The sequence below is a fragment of the Lolium perenne genome, chromosome 7 (genome assembly GCF_019359855.2).
Source record: "Lolium perenne isolate Kyuss_39 chromosome 7, Kyuss_2.0, whole genome shotgun sequence".
NCBI classification, from domain to species: domain Eukaryota; kingdom Viridiplantae; phylum Streptophyta; class Magnoliopsida; order Poales; family Poaceae; genus Lolium; species Lolium perenne.
In genome coordinates this window covers 226,189,995-226,217,905 of record NC_067250.2, presented here as the reverse complement: position 1 = coordinate 226,217,905, position 27,911 = coordinate 226,189,995, and the positions used below count along the sequence as shown (strand labels likewise).

General features: G+C 44.6%; 3 protein-coding genes and 1 long non-coding RNA gene across 4 annotated transcripts; 2 read left to right on the top strand and 2 right to left on the bottom strand.

The window, feature by feature from the left end:
- The first annotated feature begins 3,591 nt into the window (after positions 1-3,591).
- Positions 3,592-9,425, top strand: LOC127313776 (protein RETICULATA-RELATED 1, chloroplastic). The gene is made up of 8 exons (XM_051344244.2): positions 3,592-4,054; positions 5,815-5,973; positions 6,069-6,161; positions 6,257-6,372; positions 7,385-7,483; positions 7,566-7,841; positions 7,934-8,098; positions 8,799-9,425. The coding sequence occupies exons 1-8, from the start codon at positions 3,719-3,721 to the stop codon at positions 9,052-9,054; spliced, it is 1,500 nt and encodes a 499-aa protein (XP_051200204.1). The 5' UTR covers positions 3,592-3,718; the 3' UTR covers positions 9,055-9,425.
- A 697-nt stretch (positions 9,426-10,122) lies between these two features.
- LOC127315438 (CBBY-like protein) lies at positions 10,123-15,515 on the bottom strand. Its single transcript, XM_051345927.2, has 8 exons — positions 15,111-15,515; positions 14,937-15,007; positions 14,366-14,524; positions 13,793-13,859; positions 13,432-13,527; positions 12,224-12,270; positions 11,748-11,828; positions 10,123-10,396 (listed from the first exon to the last, which is right to left on the bottom strand). Exons 1-8 carry the CDS (start codon positions 15,420-15,422, stop codon positions 10,273-10,275), a joined length of 957 nt encoding a protein of 318 aa, XP_051201887.2. The 5' UTR covers positions 15,423-15,515; the 3' UTR covers positions 10,123-10,272.
- Positions 15,516-15,578: 63 nt separating this feature from the next.
- Positions 15,579-16,707, bottom strand: LOC139833182 (uncharacterized). The gene is made up of 4 exons (XR_011748459.1): positions 16,414-16,707; positions 16,094-16,324; positions 15,843-15,920; positions 15,579-15,666 (listed from the first exon to the last, which is right to left on the bottom strand). It is a non-coding gene; the product is annotated as an uncharacterized lncRNA (long non-coding RNA).
- A 5,200-nt stretch (positions 16,708-21,907) lies between these two features.
- On the top strand, positions 21,908-26,509 carry LOC127313775 (putative disease resistance RPP13-like protein 3). The gene is made up of 3 exons (XM_051344243.2): positions 21,908-22,380; positions 23,014-23,159; positions 23,692-26,509. Exons 1-3 carry the CDS (start codon positions 22,042-22,044, stop codon positions 26,237-26,239), a joined length of 3,033 nt encoding a protein of 1,010 aa, XP_051200203.1. The 5' UTR covers positions 21,908-22,041; the 3' UTR covers positions 26,240-26,509.
- The last annotated feature ends 1,402 nt before the right edge of the window (positions 26,510-27,911 follow it).

Below are 27,911 nucleotides of genomic sequence, written 5' to 3'. Positions count from 1 at the left end.
AATTACAGCTGGGCAATTGATAGAATTGAATTTAGTATTAAGACAAAATATCCATTCTATTAATATCATAGGCATGTTTTCCATATATAGTCATATGTGCTCGCAATGAGAAACTTGTATAACATCTTTTGTCCTACCAGCCCGTTTGCAGCGGGGCCTCAAGGGAAACTACTGGTAATTAAGGTACTCCTTTTCATAGAGCACCGGAGCAAATTATTAACACTTGGTGAAAACAGGTGATCCTCATATCAAAGCCATCCCCTCCGGTTATTCCAATTCGAGATCACTTTGGGGCCTCGGGTTCCGGACAAAGACATGTGTATACAATTTGTAGATACAATCTAAGCAACAATTATAGAGCCTAGATCTAAGATCATGCCACTCGTGCACTAGTGACAAGCATTAAACATAACAATATTGCAGCAACAAATACTTCATAAACTTATAAGATATACTGAGCATAATTATCAATCCATCGGATCCCAACAAACACAACACCGATTACATCATATGGATCTCAATCATGTAAGGCAGCTCATGAGATCATTGTATTGAAGCACATGGGAGAGAGTACCATCTAGCTACAGCCAAGAACCCATAGTCCCTGCGGGAACTACTCACAAACCATCATGGAGTCGAAGTGGAGGCGGTGGAGTCGATGGCGATGGCTCCAGGGGCACTTCCCCGTCCCGGCAGGGTGCCGGAACAGAGACTTCTATCCCCCGAAACTTGGTTTCGGCGATGACGGCGGCTACGGAACTTTTCGTGGACGAAGGGTGATATGTCGCAGAGTTTTTAGGTCAGAGGGGTCTTATAGGCGAAAAGGCGACTCCAGGGGGCGCACGAGGCCACCATACCAACCCCAGGCGCGGGCCAGGGCTGGCCGCGCCTGGGCCCGGTATGGGCGGCCTGTAGCCCCCCTCCGGCTCTCCTTCTTGCTCCCGGTGTCTTCTGGTGTATTATAATTTCTGTGATTTTTCCAGAATTTTCTAAGCACTTTCATTTTTGGACATTTTCTGCAATAAACAGACATAATAAACAGGAACTAGCACTGTGGCACTTGTTAATAGGTTAGTCCAATAAATGTCATAAAATGATGCAAAGTGCACATAAAACACAGAGGAATTGGTGTAGAACAAGCATGGATCATCAAAAATTATAGATACGTTTGCAACGTATCAATGCCCTAGCCAAGCTTAAATGGAGGCATAATTCGACGGTGGAGCCGCAGCTGGTGGCCAGTCAATGTTGTAGACCGCACGGTAAACTGATTAGGGTTTCGCCGGAAATCGAGCCTCAGAGGCAGGGAATGCACCCAAAACTTGTGTGTGCACACATGGTGTGTGTACTATCATGGTGGGGCGTTGTTTGATCCAATGTTGTACCCCCGGGAGTGTTCGACTACACGCACCTACGCTGACGTCACTACAACATATTCTAGACGTATAGGGGGAACTCCCAGGAGGGGCTAACCGGGTGGAACCTTGAGAGGATATGGTCTGACCCTTATCACCACATGACCCCATGGCCTAGACAAGCTCAAATGGAGGCATAAGTCCATGGTGGAGCTGCCACTGGTGGCCAGTCAATGTTGTAGACCGCGTGGTCAACGGATTAGGGTTTCACCGGAAATCGAGCTTCAGAGGGAGGGAACACACCCAAAACTTGTGTGTGAAGACATGGTGTATAAACTATCATGGTGGGGTGTTGTTTGATCCAATTTTGTACCCCCGGGTGCGTCCGGCTACACGCACATGCGCCGACGTCACTTAGGCATGTTCTGGACGTATAGGGGGATCTCCCGATACGTCTAACCGGGTGGAACCTTGAGAGCATATAGGCAGACCCTTGTCACCACATGAACCCATGTACTAGCCAAGCTAAAATGGAGGCATAAGTCCACGGTGGAGCCGCCGCTGGTGGCCAGTCAATGTTGTAGACCGTGCGGTCAACGAATTAGAGTTTCGCTGGAAATCGAGCCTCGGAGGGAGGGAATGCACCCAAACCTTGTGTGTGGACACATGGTGTGTACACTATCATGATGGGGTGTTGTTTGATCCAATATTGTACCCCCAGGTGCGTTCGGCTACACACACATGCGCTAACGTCACTACAACATGTTCTGGACGTATAGGAGGGAACTCCTGGGAGGGGCTAACCGGGTGGAACCTTGAGACCATATGGGATGAATCTTGTCACCACATGACCCCATGGCCTATCCAAGCTCAAATGGAGGCATGAGTCCACGGTGGCGCCGCCGCTGGTGGCAGTCAATGGTGTAGACCATGTGGTCAACAAATTAGGGTTTCGCCGGAAATAGAGCCTCAAAGGGAGGGAATGCACCCAAAACTTGTGTGTGAACACATGGTGTGTACACTATCATGGTTAGGTGTTGGTTTATCCAATGTTGTACCCCCGGGTGCGTCCGAATAGTCGCACATGCGGTAACGCCACTACAACATGTTTTGGACGTATAGGGGGAACTCCCGGGAGGGGCTAACAGGGTGAAACCTTGGGAGCATATGAGATGACCCTTGTTCATATTTAAAATTGCGGTTTTGGTAATTCCTCAATCGGAGTTCTAGATCATAAGATTGCACCATAATTTGTGCTAGTATAAGTTGCAACATTAGGGGCACCTCCCCAGCCTTTTGAGAATTACTTAAGGATCTTTTTACAGCCTTAAAAGAGAAAAAGAGCATTTTGCCTCCTCTCCCCATATTTCTTTGGAAAGCTCCGCGAGTGATTGTTGTAACCGGGAGTCTTTTAATTACACGTGGGGTTTAAATTGAGAAAAAACAACGCTCCCTCAGTTGGGTTTCTTCGTGATTCATGCTAACCATTAGTTGCAACATCGGTTGCAAATGCCCCGAACTGTTAGATTGCTTCGTGATTCTTGCTAGTCATGAGTTGTAGGGTGGATTGCAGCTGAGATTCGATGACATCATCCTACTGACTTCTTTATTAGTCGACTAAGAACTAGTCACACCCTTGAAATTATTCTTCTACAACCGTGATTTATATCCACGTGAAATTTAAACAAGCAAAATACAGGAGCTCCCCAGCCGCATGCACGAAATGCCGCCCAAACGGGCTTCTGTGCACCCTGAAAGCGGCTTTATGGTCCGACATAGCCTAATGGCGGGTTCGGTGTCCCTAGGGCGTCACCGGCTTATAGGGTGAGTTTCGGGCGCGCCAGGCACACACACGGACAACGTGGTGGCTTGTGGGCCAGCCTTGTCATAGACCGAGCCGGATCACTGGTCAACTTTATTATTTTAAATTGCTATGCGAAGAGGGCCAAGAAGGCATGGTAGGACGGTGAGGCTAGCCCGTCTCGCGCCCCAACCGATATAGAGTAGTTTAGGGTTTAGTTTATTTAAATTTTATAGTTAAATTTTATTTATATAACTTTAACGAAGGGAAAGTCTCCTTCCGCCGGCTAATCTTTGGTGTGTCCACCAACCCCGGCGAACAGACTTTTGAACAAAAACCTCCTAAATCAGAAGGAGGCGAGAATCTTCAATCTGGGCCCCACAGAGTCCCAAGAAGGAGAAAAACTATCATCAAAACTCCAAAAAAAGAGAGCAGATAGCCCTCTTCCTCTTCCTCTTCCTCCTCCCAAGCGGAGCGCCCAAACCCACCGCGGCGCTCCGACCTCGACCTCGACCCAGCCACCCACCGCCGGGGCGGAGCCACCACCGGACCACCCCACCCCATGGAGTCCGCCGCCTCCCTCGCCGTCTCCCACCACCGCCTCGCCGTCCCGTCCGCCCGCTGGCACCCGCGCCCCTCCGCCCGCCTTATCCGCATGCCGCGCCCTATCCGCTCCCCCCGCCTCCGGGTCGCCGCCGCCGCCCCCTCCTCCTCCTCCTCGCCCCCCTCGCGGAGGGACCACGCCGCCGCCGCCGGCCTCGAGCGCTGCCTGGCCGCGACCCCGGCCACGGCCCCGCCGGAGATGAAGGGCGGGCGGCGCGGCACGTTCGGGGCCGTCACCATCGAGAAGTCCAAGCTCGACCTCTCCCAGAAGAAGCTCAAAGGCGTCCAGCCCGAGGTGCGTGCGCTCATGCCCTTAGGTTTTTGTTATTAGGAAAATTCCGCGGTGGTATATATCATCTGGATTATTATCCCTTGCGTGGAATGGAGGGCAACTCCTGAACTCTGATTCCTGCTGTTGGCTACGTTGGGGATAAGTGGCAACGTGGGGTTGAGCCCTTTTGCGGTGTTGGAATTGGTAAATTCACCGCGTGTCTTGTGAAGATGATCACATCAATGATAATTGGGGTTGGGAGCGTAGGCTCTAAACCTCCAAGGCCTTGTTCGGTTAATCCCCTGGGCAGGTGGATTGGAGTGGATTGAGGGGTATTTTGACTTGCTAGGGATTCAAACCACCTCAATACACCTCAATCCCCCTCAAATCAGTTTGAACCGAATGAGCCCTAAACGATAGATTATCATGTGGCTTGCGATCTAGCCTGTAGGGACCTAGCTTGGTCACCAATGTCATTGAGTGTTCTGGATATCAAGGACTATAGAGTAAAACACCTGGGTAGGTGGTACGGTGTAGTCGGTTGCTCACCTTATTTAGGAAAACTGTGCTCTGGGCTAAACCAGAATATGGGTGGCAATAAAGATTGGCTAACATGATACATGTTCATCGAGTTTGTGCACGCAAAATTATTGAACTCTTGGTTACTTTTATTTTGTTCTTTGTAACCTTTACCTTGTTAGAATTTGAACCGCAGATACTGTGGTTGCCTTATCTACGATTTTATTAGCTAGATAGCTAATTCTTACCTAAAAGCACCCACAAGAGAAGTTACTCAAGTAGTTAGAGATAGTACAACTTACAAATGGGGTGGATGACTATAGAAGCAATCTGATACATCAACCAAATTAGAGGGGAACACGATAAATCTATCCATTCCTTTTTGCCAAACCTTCAGTCCTATCATGCAGCCAACCGCAAAAACCAGTAGAACATACAATTAAAATTGATGTACTCCCTCCGGTTCATATTAATTGACTCTAATATAGATGTATCTAGACACATTTTAGTTCTAGATACATCCATATTGAAGTCAATTAATATGAATCGGAGGGAGTAGCAGAAGATTGAGGCAACTGCTGTTATGTGGGGCCAGGCATATAAGATACAGGAACGCGGAGCCAGTGATTGCCAGCTGTACACCCATAGGAGATAAGATCCCAATCAGAAGATTTTTATTTTTTTGATCGTTCATTATCACTGTCATGCCATGAGTCATTAGTGATGGCCAGATGAGAGACTTGTCCACTGATTGGGTTCTTTGTTTGATTTATGGATTTATCATAGCAGGAGCATTCACATTCAATTGCTATAATTTCTGTTGGTTGTTTTTTTAGTTCTTTCAGTTGCTGGTCTCTTCTTATTAATACCCTACTACGAGTCTAGTTTTAGGGCCATCAAAATGTTGATTGTGATGATTTATATCCACTTTAATTCCTTGTAATTCATGAATTTGGATGCCCATTCTCACCTAGGATTTTTTTTAGTGTTTTGAACATTTTTCTACGGTAAATTGTAAGTTGGTAGAGATCTGTTTGATCTTCACATGAAATTTAAGTTGTCCAATAGTGCACTTTGCTATGTTCAGTTGTCTGTTTCTATTTACATTTTCTTACTGTGCATATGCTTTCGGAGGTTCCACTTTGAAAATATTGTTTTGTCATTCTGTTTGCTGTGCTATTGGTGTTGTTCAGTATATCTCTTAGGAACTGAAAGTATGTACAGCTTTGTTTGTTAACGACTCATGTCTTTACAAAACACTATAGCTGGCAACCGGCAGTGGTGGTGGAGACAATGGGAGACGAATTGGCTATGGTGGTGGTAATAGTGGAGATGATGATGGTGATGATGATGATTACTTTGAAGACTCTGAAGATGGAGATGAAGAAGGTGGATTTTTCAGAAGACGTATTATTATACAAGAGGTCCAACTCTCACTAAGAAGCCCTCTTACCCATGCTCCTCGAGTATGATCAATGTTTCTAAGTTGATTGTGTTTTATGTTTATCTGTTTGAACAGCTTTTTAAAAGAGAGTTTGTTGATGCTGTTCTTCAAGAGTGGTACAAAACGATGAGTAATTTGCCTGCTGGCTTGCGTCAAGCTCACGAAATGGTAATTGAATTATCTGCATTCTTTTACAGATAGTTTGAGCTTTGATCCTAAACCATGGAGCCATATCAACTGGAATTGTTTTTGACTTTTTGTAGGGTTTGGTCAGCTCTGCTCAGATGGTCCAATATCTATCAAATTTTGGAAGGCCTACAAAGGCTAGATATTTCTCTCGAGCTTTTCCAGGCTTCTTCTCAAGTGGCCTTGTTGGAAGGTACTATCTGAATTTTTGTTGTTGGGTGGTATCTGTTCAACACATTAGATTTTCGTTCTAAAGTTATTGTCATCTTGTTGAACGTGAGATGCTGTGCTTTCTTGCATGCCAATTGCTTCCAATATAGTATAAAACTGGAAGGCTCTATGCTGAACAACTTTTCTCTGCTATCCCTATATCTAATGATATTACTCCTAATACCTGGAATCCTGGATCAAAATTCTACTTGTAAGTTGTAAAATTAGCAAACTTCAATCATATTCTCTTGCAAAAAATAAATAAATCATATTTTGCTGTATAAGAATTCCTGGTGATTAAATCAGTGTTGGCACACAACCTTTTCGTTAATGTTTGCTAAAATGTTTTCTAGATAGCTGGTAGTCAACATATCAGAAATTTGAATGAGTGGTTTTAGCCACAGTACTTTGGAATGTCTAATATTGTAACTATAATTTATTAATTTATTTTTATCATTATCTACTATTGCTACTGGTTACTACCTCCGTTCCATTAAACAAGTCATATTTTTTAGTCAAAAGTCAACATCTTGTAATATTTGACCAATCCTATAGTGAAAAATATCAATATCTAGAATACCAAATCTATATCAATAGATTAATCATAGAATATATTTTCACAGGGTATTTGTTCATTGTTGTAGATGTTTATATTTTTATCTATAAGATTGGTCAAACTTATAATGCATTGACTTTTGACTAAATATATACACCTTGTTTTATGGAACGGGGGTAGTAACATTCAGAATTATCGTTGGAGCTTCCAGCTTCATCGGTATATTGAGTTGTACTTGATCTTGAACTTGTTTAGTTGAAAATATATTCAGAATAACTAACGTGGGCCTAAACATTATATTCCGAGTTGTATTACTCCATTGCTAAAATAGCGTCAGCATGCACTCTGATTACATGCGTAATCTTTGCATGTCCCCTGTGTTGATTTTACAACTTAGCAATATTAAGTTAACAATTGACATCTCTTCTCCAAATTGCAGAATGCTTGCAGATCCATCTTTCCTGCACAAGATGACCTTTGAGTTGCTAGCTACAGTCAGTTCTTCTGTTTGGTGGGAGATGAAGAATCGCAAGGAGAGGTATGCTCTGGTTTCTTTGCTGTCCAAACCCAGAATTTTCGGCATCTATCTCATCCAATCCTAAATTTTTCTTGGGTGTTAGGTTCCAACAAGAATGGGATTTGGTGCTGCTCAATGTATTTTCTGCCACAGTTTGCAATTTAGCAGTTTTCTGTTCACTTGCGCCATGCCGTTCATATATGATCCAGAAACTTCCCAACAATATATTCGAGAAGAGCTATCCTATGAGACAGTTTGATCTTCTAACAAGAACCCAGTCCTTATTTAGCAAGGCTGCTGAGCTTTGCCTAGGTGGGCTAATTGTTGGCTCCATTCAAGGTGGTCTATCCAATGTCCTTTCTGCTGGAAGAGAAAGAAGGTGAGCTAAGATTTGCAGTTTATATGAATTAATTATGCAATTTTATCTGTATGTTTTTCGAATTTTAGTTTGACCATTCTCGTTACATGTAGGTTATCGATGACTGTTCCTTCTATCAGCAACAATGCTCTTAGTTATGGAGCTTTCTATGGGCTTTATGCAAATCTGCGGTATCAAATGTTATGTGGTCTTGAAAGATCAATGGCTGACCGTTTTGATGTTCTTGGTGTTACAATCTTCTTCAGCACAGCAATAAGGTACTACCTCTGTTCTTTTTTAATTGACGTGGGAGTACAGCCTAGTTAGTAGAGCTTGTATGCATGCAGGGCGTCGATTAAATGGGAACGGAGGGAGTAGATCTCTACAGAATCATTTTCCCTGCAATTTCACCAAAAGCTTACACTCACATGGTTCATTCTATGTAGATACGGATGCATGTTTAACTTAACCCCAACTTTAATTTTTCATTCTGAATCGGAGCTACTGACTCGCTTTGAGTTGGATTTTCAGTGATGTTATCACAAATGAAATCTATAGTACTCCCTTCGTCCCATGAAACTTTAGATACGGATGAAGGGAGTATTATAGATTTCATTTGTGATAACATCACTGTGGACAAAGTTTAGACAAGTTTCATAGGACGGAGGGAGTATTAGCATTTGGATGCTAATGTTATACTTAATGCGACACTGTTAATAATAAAATGATTTGTTGTGATAGAATATCAATTTCACCATGATAACCTATTCTGAAGGTCCATCACATGTGAGGAATTAAGTACTCCATATCATTTATGTTGTATGGTTATGTGGTTTTGCCCCTACCCTATAATTTGGCTTGGATATCCCCTGTTCACTGAACCACATAGAGTATATTATTGAACTGCCCCTAAAGGTGCGACTTTTAGAACATTCTGTATTGGCCACTCAATTGCAACTGATTGCACATAAATTACAGATTGATGAACATTCAAATCGGGGAGGTATCAAGACGTGCCTGGCTTGGCGAGGGAGCAGATGTGCTAAACTCGGATAATCTGTTGAGAGCTTACAACGGACCAGCAGCGGAGCTTGCCATTGATGAACAACAGCCAGGGTGGTTTATTTCCAAGAATGCAATTGTATCTGGCTTAAATCTTCTAGGTGTCACACATGGTGTACATGAAGAGGTCACTCCAAAGCGTCGACGGAAGAGACTCGTCCAAAAGAAGTAGGGTGGATCAGGGAATTTTTGAACTGCTCTTTGAATGGAAGCTGAGTTCGCCCGTTCTGATACCCATGCTGGAACATTTTCCTTCCGTTCCACTATGCCTTGTGTTCCCTATCGAAGTAGGATGGCTGAGGAAAATCTGTAACTGGTATTACGGTTGCAATTTGAGGCAAGCAAGATATGGAGGCTTGCAATGTTTTGCTCTTGAGGCGATTCATCTGGTAGCCTGTAGGCCTTTACCTTTTCTTTTGTGATGTTTTGAGCACAGATACACCTCCAAAGTTCTAACTGTTATGTTGAGACTAAAGATACTGCCACAGCGCTGGTAAATATCAGAGGATGTCATAGATATATTTATTTATTCAGATTGTGTTCTATGTTTTGAGTTCCTAGAAATCACTTGTATGCCTTTTGAGATCAAATATGTTCAAATCTTCGCAAATTGCTCTTCATTATGCCATTGCATGTGACGTGCAGCAGTTCTCATCCATAGGCAGCTGGACATTTTCTGCGTGAACTAGTTTAATTCCCGTTTGGAATGCACGAAAATGAATTTATTAGAACTTGAAGGGCAGATCTCATGGGTGTATGTAGGACACGAATGCATAGGGTTTGGCTTTTAAACAAACAAATTCTCTAAGTTGGAGAGCCAGAGGAAAGAAAAAATAATTACACATATTTAAGCTAATTCTACAGTCCAAATGTCTTTATAGAACAATTTCCTACCGATATAAACCTCCATAAAATAATTACACATATTTAAGCTAATTGTACAGTCCAAATGTCAACGATGTCCTACTGATATATACCTCCGTTGCTAGTATGAGATTCCTGTCAACACCCTTTATTACAAAATTCAAGAGACTGCAAAAGGGATGAACTTAACGAAAATGGCAATCCCGTGCATTTTAATAAAAATATGTGCAAACAAATATACAAGGATGCAATACCATTTGAAGTAGGCCAGAGGCAGCGACATTTTCCCTACAGATGACGTTATGAAACAAAACAGGCGATTTCATAATGTAGCAGGGGTAACGTTGATTCAAAAAATTTACAAGAAAGCGAACAATTTTGCAAGTGCCGTTGAATGCTTTATTGTTTCTTCATACAGAAAAATTGTGTTCCTTTTATATACGAAACCATTTTACAACCGATTGTTACCACTGGGCGAACTTCTGTACAGTATTATGCAGGAGACTGGCCGATTTGGGAGTGTGCCTCAGCTCACGAATTGTTTCTGGAGGAGGTTGGCGCAGAACTCCAAATCAAAGCGTCCTTCCGGAGGGTCACCGATGCAATCGAACACGGCATCCGCTATCACGAAGTCCTCATCTGATGTGTACCTGTTCAGCACAAGAATATGAAGTTCACTTATAAAGCAGGCAAGAAAATCATGAATTGGGAGATGGACAACCCAATATGTCATCTGTGCTTCTTTAGGCTTGTGAACAAACTCATTATGCTGATAGTATGCTTCGGTTTTCTGCTAACTAAAGTTCCTAATCCTAGTGCCCGATTCCAAATTTCTGCGCTGGTGTTTATAGGTACACAATTCATAATAAATAAGGGTGTTTGAACTCTTATGGATAAAAGCAAAATAGAGATGCAATATTGCATTTGCATATGCCTCGTATCTTGAAAACCATTTCCCCCCAATAAACCAGAACATGGCCTGACGGAAGTTACCACCAGGTCTCTTTTAGTAATACATGAATGTTCTTTCTTCTCAACATTAGTACTTAGAATATGCCTAATAAGCAACAATGTCCATGTCCTGCATAAAACCAGAATCGAAGGGATATTTTTGACCTTGAACCAGGCCATTTTATCAAATCCGCACGTACACAACTGATTTGGCTGAAAACCGCGTCAGCTTTCTCAACAATGTTTTGCAGTATATATGACATACTCTCTCTATCCTAAAATAGGATGCCTATAATATTCAGGTAAAGTCAATTTTCTCAAAGTTTGACCAACTATATAGAAAAAAGTGTAAACGTTTATAATCCCAAATTAATATTTTTAGAACCATCATGAAATATATTTTCATATTATGTGCATCCAAAACTGTAGATGTTGATTTTTTTTTTTGTATATAGCTGCTCAAACTTTAAAAAGTTTAACTTTGACTAAAAACTATAGGCATCCTAGTTTGGTAAGGAGGGAGTACAAGTGCATTCTTACTGCACCACTTGGCTTCAGAAATAAGAATTTGTTTTTGTTCAAGTGTATAAGTGGATTGACTAGCCCAATACCAATAGTACTAATACTACTCCTAGAGACACAGACCAATACTAATACTTGTTAACAACTTTGGTTTGTTTTTCCTTCATGTACATACTGCATACATGGCATGTTTTGGTTGGACCTGCAGTCTTCTAGAACAAATTTACAATGAATCAGTTTATCTAGTGACTTTCCTTCATTTATTGTCGTGAATTCATTAACCTTTGTGTACTTGAACTGAATTCTTACAAAACCATTCATTTTCTGATCAGGCTGTTTGTATAGCGATGACACTCCAAAAAGAACCTTTTCAGGAATAGGGGAATAGAGACCTATTTTGCTTTAAACATAGTACTTATATATTTCTCACATTGTAGAGGTTTAAATTTAATGATGAATACTAAGTACCAACTATCATATGGAAGTTATACGATGCATCTGTAAAGTTTGCAGGAAGAAAGTTATTACCCGCTTTTGGTTACAATACACTTCATACTAGCAGCTTTGGCCGCTGAAAGCCCTATGTTACTGTCTTCAACAACAACACAACTGATATCCAAAGAAAAAACATTAGCAAACTTACTTTAATATGATATATTTCACAAAATAATTCACATACTTAAAAAGATAAATATAACAAAACTGTAAACTGATATAAGAAGATGCAACAACGGAAATACAGTAAAAAAATATAGAGTATGTTGACCATAATGGAAACCTAAATGTCAATGTTGCAACACTTCATTTTCTTACATTGCATCTACTGTTCTTTTAACACTTTATGACAGTTACAACGTTAGCTAGTATGTGAAATACAAAAATCCCACTACAGTTCAGAACAACCACACCATTCTTTTTTGGAACAATGTTAACATTAACGGGACATACATTTACACCCAAAATAAAAACAACAGAAATAATCCAAAATATTATTTTTCCAGTACCTAGATGGATCGACTTCCAACGTAGTTGCTGCTAGCAAATAGATTGCCTGCAAAAGCCCACAAAATAAACACATTATCTATAACACATACAGAAATGAAGGAACATATTTTTTATCCACAACTTATGTCTGAACAGCTGCTTCACTGAAAGCAAACATACATCTGAGTATAGATTCGCGAGTTGAATCCATCTCAAAATGCCAATTGGAAACAGAAATGATTGAAGGGTCACTTTGAATGGAATAATCTTTAAACAAGCAAAGGTCCAAGATTCCATAATAAAAATTTCAAATAAGAAGCTTATGTGTTTGAAGATGTAAGAATTCATAGGCAGTCAAATACAGCACCCGAATCACTGTTGATGACTAGTAGCATACTGCCTATGAAAACTGTTGTTTCCTATCAGGTAATTTAAGGAGGTACACCCTCCAATTAAAAATAAGGAATGTTTTGGACATGTTCATGTTCTTCGAGACGTAAAACTCCGATCACTAGCTTCTAGAAATACTTTCTGAGAAAAGTATATACATTATATTTTCAGTGAAGTGCAGAAAGGCACATGTGCTGCACATTGCTGTGTTATAGTGGAAGGATGTCAATGGATATTCTTTTAAACAAAATGGTGAGATCAAGTAAACGTTTGGAACAGTTACCAACATGGTATTATAATGTTTTCTAAATCCAGTAAGTTAATGGAACACATACACTTCCTTCAGTTCTTCCCTGGCACATTAGAAAACTGGAAAAGGTAATTGGCCAACAGTCCAAAACTTCCTAATGTTGTTAAAAGTTGCATGTATACATTGAAAAAAATGTTACAATAAAAATCAATTATAGTGGCAGATGATTGGTATTTACTAAATTGTGAACTCAACTTAGGGTCCATTTGGCCTCAGCGTGGCTTCTTAGAAGCATGTCTTTTTTCTTTTTTGAAAAGGAAACTATGCCCCAACCTCTGCATCGATCGATGCATGCAGCCTTCTTTATTATATTATTCAAGAAATGTCTGACAAAGATCATACATCAAAAAAACCCAAAGCCACCACGCAACACCTACAGACCCGACAAAGATATAACCATCAACCCATGGACTGAAAGTTCTTTTAGCCCATTGACATCAAATATTACTAAACCAGTAAAGGTTCCCCTGACGAAGATTGGGCCATGTAGCATAACATAGAAACACAACTGCAAACACTACCCCTTACCGGATCAGGTTTTTTGCGAGGAACAACATCCCCAGCGAATATGGTAATCTTTTCTGCTCGATCAGGCCCTAGTAAACATGATACTATTGCTGAAACCTGCACTAAGTGGAGAGTGAAATATGTTAGCTGCCCTGCAAATAATCTTACAACATAAATCAAATATGAGACGATTCAAGTAGTGTACAGCTAATAGGTTTTTCAGAGCAATTATTAGGACATTTCACTGTGATTTCACATCAAAAGAACATCCCCTTGTGCAAATATTGGAAGAAATATTTACCCATATGCTTAACATTTGTAACAATTCCTACCATCTCTCTCTCATAAAAGAATCTGGGGTTGAGAACACTTTGTTACTTACAGCTTTCTCATTGGAAGTGCTGCATACTGCAACTTTCACCCCCTTTCCTAGAGCTTCATCAATTAACCTGTAAATGTCAATATAACTAATTTAGAATTTTTCTAATTACATAGTTACTTCAACATTTTTAAGTTAGTTTATTGCCATTCTACTGTTGGATTACACCTATATTTCTTTATCTGCATGTAACGTTGACTTCTTCAACAGAAAGTGAAATGTTGGGTCAATCATGATGGTTATTAAAACTTGTCGCACTGATTTCTTTAACCTTTTCATATTACATGTTAGAAACATAGTTATAATGAATAATATGTAAGGTAAATGTGTTTACTTCCCAATGGAATAACAACTTGGTTGACCACAACTGCTATATATTCATACAGCGGTAAAATTACTCTACCAGTTCTGTTGTTTACACACACCATAAATGAATTTAATGTAACGATTTCGATTATGTTGTAAGGAAGCACTTCAAAATAGTGCTATAGCAGCAACAGAGAACGTTTCTGACTCACAAGTTCATTTTAAACTGCAGTTAAGTTACTGAACTCATAATTTCTTTGAAAATATGACCTTTGAACACCTGGACGGAGAGGAAGCAACTTCTTCTCAATTAGGGCCATAAATAGTTCTGTTTTCCTCTTGTGGAGAGAAGCAACAAACTCCTTTCTTTCTTCGTCAGTCTTTGGCGCTTTAGCTGGCCACTCTGTCTTGTTGAAATATGCTGTCATCCTGTAAGGAATGCTCAAACCATTGTGTTACAGCTGAATTCAACAAAATGCTTCAGTTGTATATTATTTTTTACAATGGACTTTTTGGGGTGAAAATCAAAATTGTGAGTGCAGGTCTTTAAGTATCAACAGTTTCAACAAATTTTCCTCCAGCTTATTCACACATTATGCTTTCAAAGACAGCTAAACTTATTTTTTGTTCGAAACATTCTGAACTTTATTTTTCCAACACGAAAAATCCGCTGCAGATCCCCCATTTGCCTTGCTTTTCATCATTGACATGATGATATTGCTCTCAGAGATTGCTATGGAAGTAACTCAAATCGGTCACAGAGAAAGTTGAATTGCGAAGATGCAAGTGGACAGTGCAGTAACTCAAATCAATGCAAAGAGTAACTAAAGAGTCGGCTGACCTTTCCTTCCCACCACCTATCTTGAGCAACTCTCCGTATAGTTCAACATCCCAGCTCACACCTAATTCCCTCTGCAAAGACAAAGGACTATCTTGACCGTGAGCGATCGCATCAGGAAATAAAAAATGGATCGGAGGCAAGGCATGGGTGGAATTGAATGAAGCGAAGCCAGACCTCGGCGAATGTCTCGTTGAAGGAAATGCGGTGGCCGTCCTTCTCGGTGTCCACGAGCACGCCGTCGCAGTCGAAGAGCAGCGCCGCCGGGAGGGCCGCAGCCGGCGCTCCGCCCGCGCCCGCCGCAGATGCACGAGCTGCCTCTGCCCGCCGCGTTCTCCCGGCGGAGACGCGGAGAGAACAGGGCGCCAGTCTGCTCCCTGCTACCCTTGTCGGGAGGCACTGCGCAGCTGTCCATGGGACAGGGCGGGCGCTCGAGACGGTTCTCGCCGGGAGCAGCGTGGAGGAGGAGGAGGAGGCGGCGGCAGCCATGGCGTTCTTTTGGGCGGGAAATGAGAGTGGATAGCGCGCCTTGTGGCTGGTGATCCCGGGTTGGGATTTGATTGGCAAAGTCCACCACACAACGCCTGTCTCTTCGGCTATTGCTATGGCGGGGAGCACGGCACAGCCGCACAGAGGACCTGCGCTCGGTAGTCTTCTTCCTAGTCGAGACCGGCCTTCGGACCAGCCGGCTCTATATTTTTCGGGACCCTTGGGCGAAGTCCATAAAAGGGCCCTTTAAAGTTAATATATATGTACGTATAATTAGATATATAAACAAATATGTGGTACTTTTACTTCTAAAAGCTTATAAATAATTGTTAAACACTAAAACAATGTCATATTACGATAGACCGAATATAATGGTAGCAAATTAAAAATATAACAAGTATTTCCTAATAGTTTCATTACCTCAAATAACATCCAAACTACAATGATTCCATCGATAGCATGCTTCATTACTTCGTGAAAAAGCTTCTTCGGGCATTCCTAGATGCAAAATCATCAAGGACAATATCAAGATCAATGTTGTCTAAGATATTCTTCTCAATACAACATGTAGCCAAGCCATTCAATCTGTCTTGCAACATAGTTGATCTCAAACGCTGATGCTATAGTCACATGTATGTCAAGAGGATACGATATGCTAGTTAGTTACTTACCATTATCCGAGGATTGTTCATTGGCCTCAAGATCGTCTTGTACAGTTGTACGGGATCAGATTCTTGCCTTTGATTATTGCCGTTGACATCAACATTACTTGTTGCCATAAAATACTTATTTAAAGCACCTCTCTGTGATTCAATCAACAGCTGCTCTCGCTTTCTTTTGTTTCTTTTCGTAGAACCGGACAAAGGTTTCGGCATTGTAACAACTATACTGGTGAAGAAATTCTGATTCACATAGAATTATAACCTTACAAATTAGAACCCTAATTAAAACTCGATGAAAGTTCATATTAAGGATTAACTTTTGGACTTACAGATGAGGGAAGGAGCCAGCCGTCCAGGTCCAGGAGCGAGGAGCACCTCTTCTATTTGGCGTGTCGCCGGAGTTGGGCTGTCGACCTGTCGTCGTCGAGCCGCCGATGGAGAAAAACAGCGGCACCAAATCACCAATTCACCCAATCTGGCATCTGTCGAGGCGTCGAGGTGACCGCAGATGCTTTATGCATAATTGCGTACGAAGGCGAACAGACGAAGGGGTGCGATCGCTCGTTTTTCTGCCTCCTCAATTCTCACGTAAAGGGCCTTCTCACGTATTTACTTGATGGGCTTAATTTTTTTTTTGGTTCAGGCCAACGTAAATTACAAACTGCCAGGCTAATCAGAGGTTGTATAGACTAGAGAAAAGATGATATCCAGGCCCCCCCCATGGCACGGGCCCTAGGCAGCCGCCCATGGTGGCCATGGTCTAGAGCCGGCCCTGCTTCGGACCAACCGTATCGAGCGGCACGGCGACGGCGAGGGCGAGGGCGATGATATTCTGGGCTGGCCTCACGGAGGTCAAGCCGTGTAGTTACCATGGCGCGACAAGCTGAAACGCGCGCTTCTTTCTGCTGTGGTGAATTTGACTACTCTTATATATCTCTTTCCATTATATCTTTTTTTTGGAGGGATGTTTCCATTATATCTCTAGTTACTCTTTAAACACCAATTACATCATAGACGCATACACAGGCAAACATCACTAGTATATGTCTATATGTACATGTTCATGCAATGATTACTAAAAAATTGAATTCATAGATCATCAAGTTTGGAAATAAAAAAAGTTTGAGAAGAGCCAAGTAGATGATGCTCCTCTTGGGCTCGTTTTATTTTTTTCGATAAAAGGTGCTTTTATTTTTTTTCACAAAGCTCATTTCTCAACAAATGAGGATCACTGGCTTAGGACTTAATAGCTGCTGAGCTCAAAAACATAAAAATCATTTAATCACAGAGCAATTATCGAAATGAAACATAAATTTTCCAGAATACACAACGGAATTTCTGGTATTTATTCAGAAAAGCAATTGTATTTTCAAAATGAAACATAAATTTTCCAGAATACACATATTTTTTTCCTTTCAAGTATTTTCCAGAGGCATAACAATTTTAATTAGATGCAGGGACGAAGAGGACCAACATTATAGTCACCCTCGCAGGCCCGGGAGGGGACCTGGAGACCCCTAAGCACGGCCTACACGCCTAGTCGTTTAGCCCCTTGACTGCCTGCACATCAACTTTTTTTTTTTTGCCTACATGTCCATCTTGACATGAAAATCCACACATATAGCCTCATGAATTTTCTCTCTACTGGAATTGCAAGCCACCACCAGAGGATAATTGGAGGGGGGCGGGGGCTACTGGAATTGCTTCCGGTCTCATCTCTATCTCCTGCATCTCCTCTCTGCTTTCTCCACCAAGAAGCAAGAGTATCCATCCTCTAGACCATGTGAAAGTGCATCTTCCCTTAGTGGTTTTGGTGTTAATGACAACATGGTTAGCATGCTGTTTTTGTTTATGGCAATGCGTAGGAACATCCTGAATAATGCATTATGGTTAGAGGCATCCCCTCCAACTCAAAAGGGTTGGTCGCCCATGGACAAGACCATATGGAAGGCATGGGCGCCACCCAAGGTTAAATTATTTGCATGGCTTGCCAACCAAGGTAGAATATGGACGGCCGACCGCTTAGCAAAAAGAGGTTGGCCTAATTGTGGCCTTTGCCCCCCTTTGCAAACAATGTACGGAATCCACCGAGCACCTTTTTGTCCATTGCCGCTTCACCATCTGCCTTTGGGGCCTTGTCAAAGAATGGTTGGGGCTCATCACCCTCAATGCCACACAATGGACAAACTTGGACATGCAAGGCTGGTGGAATTTCATGGCGGGTGGAGGTATGCCCCACCGCAAGGCAATGACATCCATCACCTTGTTGGTCTCACGGGAGGTTTGTAACGAGAGAAATGCTGGAGTCTTCCGCTTTAAGATTGCACCGGCACAAGTAGTTTTCGATAGAATTAGATGGGAGGCCCGTCTTTGGGTGTTAGCGGGAGCTAAGAGCTTGGGTAACTTGATGCCACGAGAGTAATCCCTTTTTGTAATAAGGTCCGATCTGTTTGTGACCGCATGCTCTTTCATGCTAAACATTCTTCTTAATTAATAGATTGGGGCAAAGCTTTTTGCCCCTTTTTTTTAAAAGGGTTGGCCTCAGAACCACCAGGGCTTGGAACCTCAAGCTAGCGTCCACACGCAACAGAACGTTACACGTTTGCATTCATTCCCCAAAGGTTAACCCCGTAGACTATGGGGGTCTGTAGCCTCTGGCCCAAACATAAGGCTGGCACCGGCTTGCGTAGTGTTGTCCCTCGGAGCCCATGAACCATACACCACTTCATCTCCCCAGTCCAACATTAAGTCATGGACCAAAGATTATTTCAGTATACCTTTTGACCTACCATTTCAAGGGTGACCTTTTGTCTGCACCGATAACACAAGAGATGTTATGGCGTCATTATGGAAGCACATTAGCCTACGACAGCGACACATTGGTGTCATGGTGTGGGTTCAACTGACACATGCATCTATGCTTCGTGGGGAGTGCAGAAAGTTGTGTGTTGTCCGCGTGCCTCCACAGTTGTGTTTGGCCGATTCTTGGTTCGATTAGTTGTCAGTGGAAGAGGCCATTTTGACAAATCTATCCTTTAAAAAAAAGTTTAGTTTGAAATAAACTTAATTTCTCAAATTTTAAGCAGATCAAACCCATTTTGGTACCCCAAATGCTCCGGTAGTACCATTAGACTTGATATCTGCAAGACTCTAGCGATAGCCCTAAAGGTGGTACCTCCAGGGTGGTAGTGTTAGACATGGTGCCGCCAAGATAACACTAGTACATAGATCTCCACGACTGCATGCTTAACTTGGCACAATTGATTGATCCCTCTGATAGCCTGCTCGAGCTGGACGCGCCCTTCACCGACGAAGAAATCTGGGCCGCGGTCAGAGACTCCCGGCACGCAAGGCGCCTGGACCTGACGGCTTCACACCTGAATTCCTGTGCGCGTGTTGGGACATGGTGAAACCTGACCTCATGTCTATCTTCCAAGAGCTATACAACCTCAGAGGCAGAGGTTTCCACAAACTGAATCAGGCCCTCATGATGCTCCTGCCCAAGCGCCCCAACGCACGCGAGCTCGGAGACTACCGCCCCATCAGCTTGATTCACATAGTTGCCAAAGTATTCGCCAAGGTGCTATACCTCCTCCTCGCGCCGAAGCTGGATGACCTTTTGAGAAAGAGCCAGAATGCTTTCATCAGCGGACGAAGCCTCAATGACAACTTCATACTTGTGCGCTAGTCCATGCGCCTGCTACACCAATTGCGCGCGCCAAGGGAATTGCTGAAGCTCGACCTGGCAAAAGCCTTCGACACTATCTCTTGGCCGTTCCTTTTCAAGGTACTGCGACAATATGGCTTTGGCACGAGATTCCTAGACTGGCTAGCTATCCTCTTGAGCTCCGTGAATACGCGGGTTATGATCAATGGCGATCCCGGCCCTCCAATCTAGCACCGACGTGGGCTGCGCCAGAGGGACCCCTTGTCGCTGCAATTGTTCGTCCTTGCAGTTGACATCCTCGGACGCCTCATCAAGCGCACAATGGAGCTGGGCATCTTACAACAGCTGCACCAACGAAGATCTGTCCCGGAGGTCTCTCTATACGCCGATGATGTGGTCCTTTTTTGCCACCCATCACAGAGCGACATGACCGATGTTAAGAGTGTGTTGCAGATATCCGACAGAGCTTCTGGGCTGCAAGTCAATTACAACAAGAGCTCAGCCACACTGCTAAACTGTGAGCCTGAAGATGCATTGCGAATCAATGAAACACTTGGTTTCCAAATCGCAGAGCTACCATTGACGTACCTGGGAATAGCACTCACCATCAGGCACCCCACCACCGCACAGCTGCAATCGCTTGTCCAGAAGGCCGCCGGCATGCTGCCCACCTGGAAGTCCAGGTTGATGAACAAGGCTGGCCGACTCGCCCTGGTTAAATCCGTATTGAGCGCCATCCCTGTTCGTCAGCTCATGGTGTTGGCCCCGCCAAAAAAACTACTCAAGCTACTCGAGAAGATCGAGCGCGACTTTCTCTGGGAAGGGCGCGCCGCCGCAAACGGAGGCAACTGCCATGTAAACTGGCGCATCGTCTGCCATCCAATGTCTCATGGTGGACTGGGTATCCAAGACATGGAGAGAATGGGTCTTACGCCACGCCTGCGATGGTTGTGGTTCAGCAAGACAAACGAGAGGCGCGCCTGGAATGGAATCGACCTCGAGCCCTACTGCCCAGGAACAAGCCCTGTTCTTTGCCTCCACACACATGGTCCTAGGGGATGGAGTACGGCTAAATTCCGGGATGACAAATGGCTCAATGGGGCTCCATCAGCGAGCTTGCCCCGCAGCTGCACGCCTACATTCCGAAAAGGCGGAGGAAGACCAGAACAGTTGCAGATGGCATGCTAGGCAATAGCTGGGCACACGACATACACATCGTCCTCGGCGTGCACGAGATCGTGCAATACCTCCAAATCTAGCGCCAACTACAAGTGATTACCCTAACAGACATGCCGGATCAGCTGCTCTGGAAGTGTAGCCCTAGCGGTGCATATTAGGCGCGCTCCTGCTACCTCGCCTCCTTCCAGGAATCGACTAGTTGCAGTGCTTGGAAGCTAATATGGAAAAGCTGGGCGCCCCCGCGGGTCAAATTCTTCCTATGGATGGCCAACAAGAACAGATGCTAGACGGCTGAGCGTTTGCAACGCCGTGGCCTGCAGCATAATCCTCGGTGCACCCAGTGTGATCAAGAGACGGAGACAATGCATCACTTACTCATCACATGCCCCTTCTCGAGGCAAGTGTGGCACGAGACACTGTCCTGGCTACGACTGATGTGCCGGCCACCTGATGGCGAGCCCTCGCTCAACGAATGGTGGCTCACGGCCAGGCTTGCCACGCCAAAGCCCATGCGCAAAGGTCTGGCCTCCGCCACACTTCTAACATCATGGATGACATGGAAGCAGAGAAACGCTTGCATCTTCGATAACGAACGACCCTCCATCTCTGTAACTTTGGATAGGATTAGGATTGAGGTGACGCTTTGGACGAAAGCCAGAGCATCTGGTCTTAGAGACATCATCCCAACCACCTGGGGGATGTGCACTAATCCCTATAACTTTAGTTCTGCACTAGGTTTGTACTCTTCTTCTATGCAATGAAAAGAAGCGCAATGCCATTGCGTTTTGTAGAAAAAAAAAGCTAGGGCCACGGCCCCCTATGCAGGAAAATTGTCTAAAAGCCCTCTAAATTTATGTAGATTAATCTCTAAATTTTAAAATATTTTCTATCTAGCCAACTCCAAGCAATATGTTTTTTTAAACTAACACTCCAAGCAATGCGCGTGGATAGCTTCTAAGAGAAGGCCTTCTAGAAGCCGAAAAGCGGCTTTGGTGTCATCTTCTCCAGCTGCTTTACAACACTGTAGTGACTGGCGACAGCTATTCCACCAACCAAACGTACGACACACAGGCGGAGTGAGACGGGAGCAGGCAGACGGAGGCGGGCAATCATGGCGGACGCGGGCGTGACGGGGGTGGCGGCGAAGCTGGGCGAGCTCGCGGCAGCGGAGGCGACGGCGCTGCTGCGGGTGGACACCGAGATCCGGTCCCTGCGCCGGAAGCTGGCCTACCTGCAGGCTCTCGTCCGCGGGGCCGACCGCGTCCGCCGCGGCCGCGCCAACGAGCTGCTGCTGCTGTGGCTGCGCGAGACGCGCGAGGTCGCATTCGAGGTCGAGGACGCCGTCGACGAGTTCCACCTCCGCGTCGAGGCCTTCCACCTCAGCGTCAAGGGGCGCCGCGGCTGGTGGCACGGCGCAGCCTTCAACCTACTCCAAGGACTCGCCACTCAGGTATATACAAGATTCCTCGTTCTGACAGTTATTAGCACGGTGTTTGATCCCCGATGAGTGTCTGTACACAAGTGCATTACAGATGTAAAGAGATCCCGTTCGGAATCCCAAGTTTGCCCACCTAATTTCTGCGGGAATTGAACTGGTTCCCGTGTAATTTTTGCTTTCCAGAATTGAATTGGGCTAAACTTTCAGATGACTATTCTTTCATCGCAAAACAAATACATAATAAGTAAACAAAATCCTCATGACCTATGAAGAACCTGCCGCTTTTATTTCCAACCTATGTACACGCCAAACATCATCTTACAGGTCAATGATTTAAGGAAAAAAAGAAGTCAAAGGTTTAAGATATATGTTAAAAAAATCTTGCTGGCGTAGCTGTGTACATTCCACATGTCATTTATGGGTCTTCACCATCAACTCACACAGAATTACAGAGCGGCATGCATGTTGTCTTTGAATTATTAAACCATCCAGTAGTATCTCTACTGTTGTCTATGTGCACATGCAGTACTTACTATCAAGTTAGAATGACTGCAATGTAGAGATACCTGCAGTAGTTCTGTTCTTAATTTGAGCACCGCTTTAATGTTGCTGGGCTACATATTAACATATTATAAGGTTATGCAGATTGCTGTGCGTCATGGGTTGTCTCGTCAGATACTGAAGATCAATGAAAGGATTGATGAACTGAATCAGAACAAGGAAACATATGCCATTGAGAGTTTTCCTTCTGAAACATGGAATCCGTCATCGATTGAGATCGATCCTGAGTGGTATGCTCGTTTTTATTATTTATTTGTAATTTTCATTGACCATTTGATGTAATATCTCTTGTTTCTTCTTATTTCATAGTAGTTCTTTTGCTGTGTCCCATACTCCCGTGTGTGCAATGAACTAGTACATGAAGAGGACGCTGCAAAGGATCTGATAACTCCATCTAAATATACATGCAAATGCTGTGATTAGCTTATGTTAGCCTATGTTCTTACTAACTTTAATATGTTACTCCTTAAGATTCTAACTACTGCCAGATAGTACAGCAAAACATGTGTATTGATAAAGCCCAGAGGACACAATATAGTATCGCATTTTAATGTCTCGTGTATTTACAATTTGGGCTTGATCTCACTTTTCAGTGAGAACAGAGAATCCTGCAGTAAATTCAAGTTTTTTATTCTCTAGAAAACTGTCCCTTCAAGTAGAAAACATCTTTGGCACTTCATGTTCGAAATCGACTATGTGTCTTAAAAAAATATGCGTATAGTACTTCAATACTGTCAGTTAACTGATCAATTGGTTCTACAGGTACGAGGATGGATATATTGTAGACTCCAGACAAAGTGAATTTACATCCCTCAAAGACCAACTCATTAACGAAGAGGAAAATGTTTCTCATCGTGCTGTCATCTCAATTTTGGGAGAGTGTGGCATTGGAAAGAAAACGCTTGCAAGAAAACTGTACAATGACCCTGATATCATGAGGCACTTTGAGGTGCATGTGTGGGTATGTCTGCCACCACACATCAGGTTCACAGACTATGTAGAGACTATGTACAAGCAGGTCAGCTCAGAGGTCCCAGAAACACATGAATTAATTGATAAATCACCTGAAGGAGACGATAATTTATCATTGGCACCTGGTGATGGGGAAACCGCCAGTAAAGAGCGCAAACTTCGACAACAAATGCAGAACAGACGTTACCTAGTTGTTCTTGATGGTTTGGTCGAAATCAATGACTGGAACTCTTTGTTTGACGTCCTGCCAGATGACAGCAATGGCAGCCGAATCTTACTTACGACACGCCTAAGTGTGAAGGAAATCAATCATATGGACCCACGTATTGCTCCCCTTGAGTTGAGTTGTCTTGAAACCCTGCATGGTGAACAATTGTTTTGTCAACGTGTTTTTGGAGCAAAGAAACCGCCAGAAATTTACAAGTGCAAAGCTTACTATGAAAAAATTCACAATATATCAACAGGTCTCCCTCTAGCAATCATTGTGCTTGCTGGAGTATTACGATCAAAGGTGATTCCTGTGGAGTGGGATGATGTTCTTGAGCAACTCGAGACGAATGGCCAACCGAAACCAGTTGGCAGCATATGGTCTTTAGCTTTTGATGATCTGCCACACCACCTAAAGTCATGCTTGCTCTACTTTGCATCCATGTCAGAAAATATTATTATTTACCCAGATCGTTTGGTTCGTCTGTGGGTTGCTGAGGGTTTTGTAGTGCCAAAGAAGGGAAAAACTCTCGAGGAAGTTGGGTTTGACTATATGAAGGAATTGGTCTCAAGAGGATTAGTCCAGGTCATGGAGAAGGATGCTGGAGGAGGAATCAAACTGGTAGCCATCCACAATCTGCTCCATGCCTTCGTGGAGTCTGAAGCTCAGGACTCTGGTTTCCTTGAAATCCACCACCAAGCTAATGTCTCAAATCCAAATGCAGTGCGGCGCCTTGCTGTACACAACTACTTGGATTCATTTGTCAACATACCTAATGAATTCCCTAAGCTGCGTTCCCTTCTCTGTGATTTTGCAGAAGACCAACGCAGCAGCTCAATATATGAAATGCCTCAGCGTCAGACACTATGGGGCAACTTTGCAGACCTGTGCTTAAGAGCATGTGGGAATCCCGAGAGGACTGGCTTAAATACCATTCATGGGCTGCACTTCTTAGAGGGATCTAGGTTCCTACGTGTCATCGATCTGAATGGTCTGAAGATCCAAAAGCTGCCAGATGAGATTGGAGGCATAATCCACTTGAGGTACCTTGGTATAAGAAACAGCAACTTGGAGGAGCTCCCTTCATCGCTTTGTAAGCTTGACAATCTCCAGACATTGGACGTAAGGAGAACAAATGTGAGAAGAGTTGGTGATGAATTTTGGGAAATTGAAACTCTAAGGCATGTGCTTGCTGAGAAAATCATGTTGTCTAATTGCACGGTCTCCTTGAATAATTTGATGACCCTCGACGGTGTGGAGCCTTCAAATCCATGGCATGAAGAAATATGTCCCTTGAACCACATGATTGGTCTCCGGTCTCTGTCTTTGTCTGGCATTTCAGAAACCCATACTAAAGCGCTTTCAGCCGCTCTCAAGAAAATGGAATTCCTTGTGAACCTCAAATTATCTGGTGAATTTCTTCCATCAACAATGTTCACCGACTCAAGCATGCGCCGCCTCCAGGTGCTAATTCTACATGGCAAGCTAGAAGACCCTCATGCTTCACACAGCGACCGATATATCATGCCAAACCTCACCGTGCTCCATTTGCACAAGTCGGAGCTGTCGCAGCTGTTTGTAGACAAGCTTGCAGCGCTGCCATGCATCGCTGAGATGGAGCTCTTACATGGCTCATACAGTGGAACAAAACTGGTTTTTCCTGAGAGAGGATTCCAGAACCTTCGGAAGCTGAAGCTTAAAAATCTGTGCATCTTGGAGGAGTTGGTGGTAAAGCCTGGCGCCATGACGATGCTTTCGACCCTTGCCATGTATGATTGCGGCAGATTGAAGATTGTCAATGGTTTAACTGCCTTGGAACACCTCCAAGAACTGGCATTCTACAACATGGAAATGACCGTCGATACTATAAAGCACAAAGACAAGAAGCTTTTTGACAAGATCAAATGCCTGACTACCACCAGGTCCCTCACCAAGGTAGACCGAGATGTGCCTGTCGGTTCCTGGATCCGAAGTTTGGAGAGACCAGCTCCGACATTACGTGTCAGTGGAGCTCCCGAGTCACCCTGCAGTGAGTTGGAGAGTGCTGGTTCTGTTGACCCAAAAGCAACTGATGACATTAAGGTACACTACAGTTCGGGCAGTGCGTGGGTCAGGCTAGCGCAGGTGTAGCTTCTTTACCGGTCAGTGTAGAAGCAGCATGCCTTTTCATGTTGTTTTCCTTGGTGATTCAGTCTGTTGTTGTGCTTGCAATGTTGATTGAGTGAAGAACTTCTGGTCACTTGCTAATTGCTATCATGTATCCGATGTTGTGGGTTTTTTTGTGGAATACTTTGAGTATGTTTGGTTCACGCCCCAGCGCGCCCTACCAACTTGCGGGCGTGCCAATTTATTGGCGAACGAATCGTCCGCCCGCAGATGGCCCAAGATTTGGCTAAACAATACACTGTGCGCACCTTGCCAACTGGGGCTCACCAAAAAATTGGAGGCAAACCAAACAGCGGCTGTGGGTTACGGGCTTGCCAAATACAGGCCTACAGCCCCAGTTTCATGAAGCAAAAATATCAAGAGTGTGTCTCAGGCGGTCTGCTTGGTGCTTAGGGCATCTACAGCGGCGCGACGCATTTCGGACGCCCAAAAGTGGTCGCGAGCGTCCGTTTGCATCGCCCCGCGGACATATTTTGTCCGCTCGTCCGTTTGCGTCTGGGTGTGCTCCCACCGGGGCGGCCCATTTTTTTAAATTGCAACATAGTACAAACATTGAAAGTAGTACATAAAAATGCATAAAAACTATACAAAGTAGATCTATAGGCCTAGACTACTTGCTCCCTGACGGGCCGGCACCGTCGTTGCGTTCGTCTGCTTCTCCGCCGCCTCCCGCGCGGCCGCTATGGCTCGGTGCGCCGCTGCGTCCTCTTGCAGGCACTGCTCCAGCCTCGCGTTGGCGGCCTCGTCCTTGAGTGTCTCGAAAGACTCGACGAGGGCCCGCTGCTCCGCCGCCTTCTCCTCCGACATCGGCGCATCAGGGTCATCGGAGGACCAAGATATCTCCGAGTCGGAGTCCTCGGCTGCAGCGGCAGCCGCCAGCCTGCGTTGTTCCAGCTCGGCGTCCAACGCCGCGTGGCCCGCCAGCTCCTCCTCTGCTTCCTGCGCCGCGAGTGCCAGGGCCGCGGCGTCCCTGACCGGGTGGAGGAGATCGGTGCTATCTTCGGAGTCGAACTCCTCGGAGGAGCTCGACGCCGGAGGCGGTGGAGTGGGAGGTGAAGGTGGAGGTGGAGGCGTGGCAGCCTGTCCGCGTCCGGCGCTGCTCATGGTGGATCTGCTTGAGAGGAAGCGGCGCTACGGCAGCGGCGGCTAGGGTTTGTGGGGAGGAGATGAGATGCTCGCGCCCCTGTATATATAGCGCGGAGGCAGGGCGACGGCCGCGCCACGCGTGGCATCGCCATTACTACGTGCGCAGAGGTAGGCGATGGTCGCGCGCCACGCGAGGCATCGCCATTAATGCGGCCGCAGACTGCCGAAGCGACGCCTCGTTGCCAGTACTGGCGGAGAAGACGCATCGACGTTGCGCACGCTCGCGGAAGCCGAGGCACGCCATTAACGCGGCCCTACAAAGGCTGCAGCGCGCCGCCCAGAAGTAATGTCGCGGAAGACAAAGCAGTTGTGCCACTGCCAGGCGGGCCCGTGCGAGGACCGAGCGGACATTTTCCGCGAGAACGCCCGATCACTTTGCGTCGCCCCGCTGGAGGTGGTGCCAAACGCATTTCCGGTCACGGCGGATACAAACGGTCGCTGAGCGTCCATTTGCGTCGCGCCGCTGGAGATGCCCTTATCTTGTACTCAT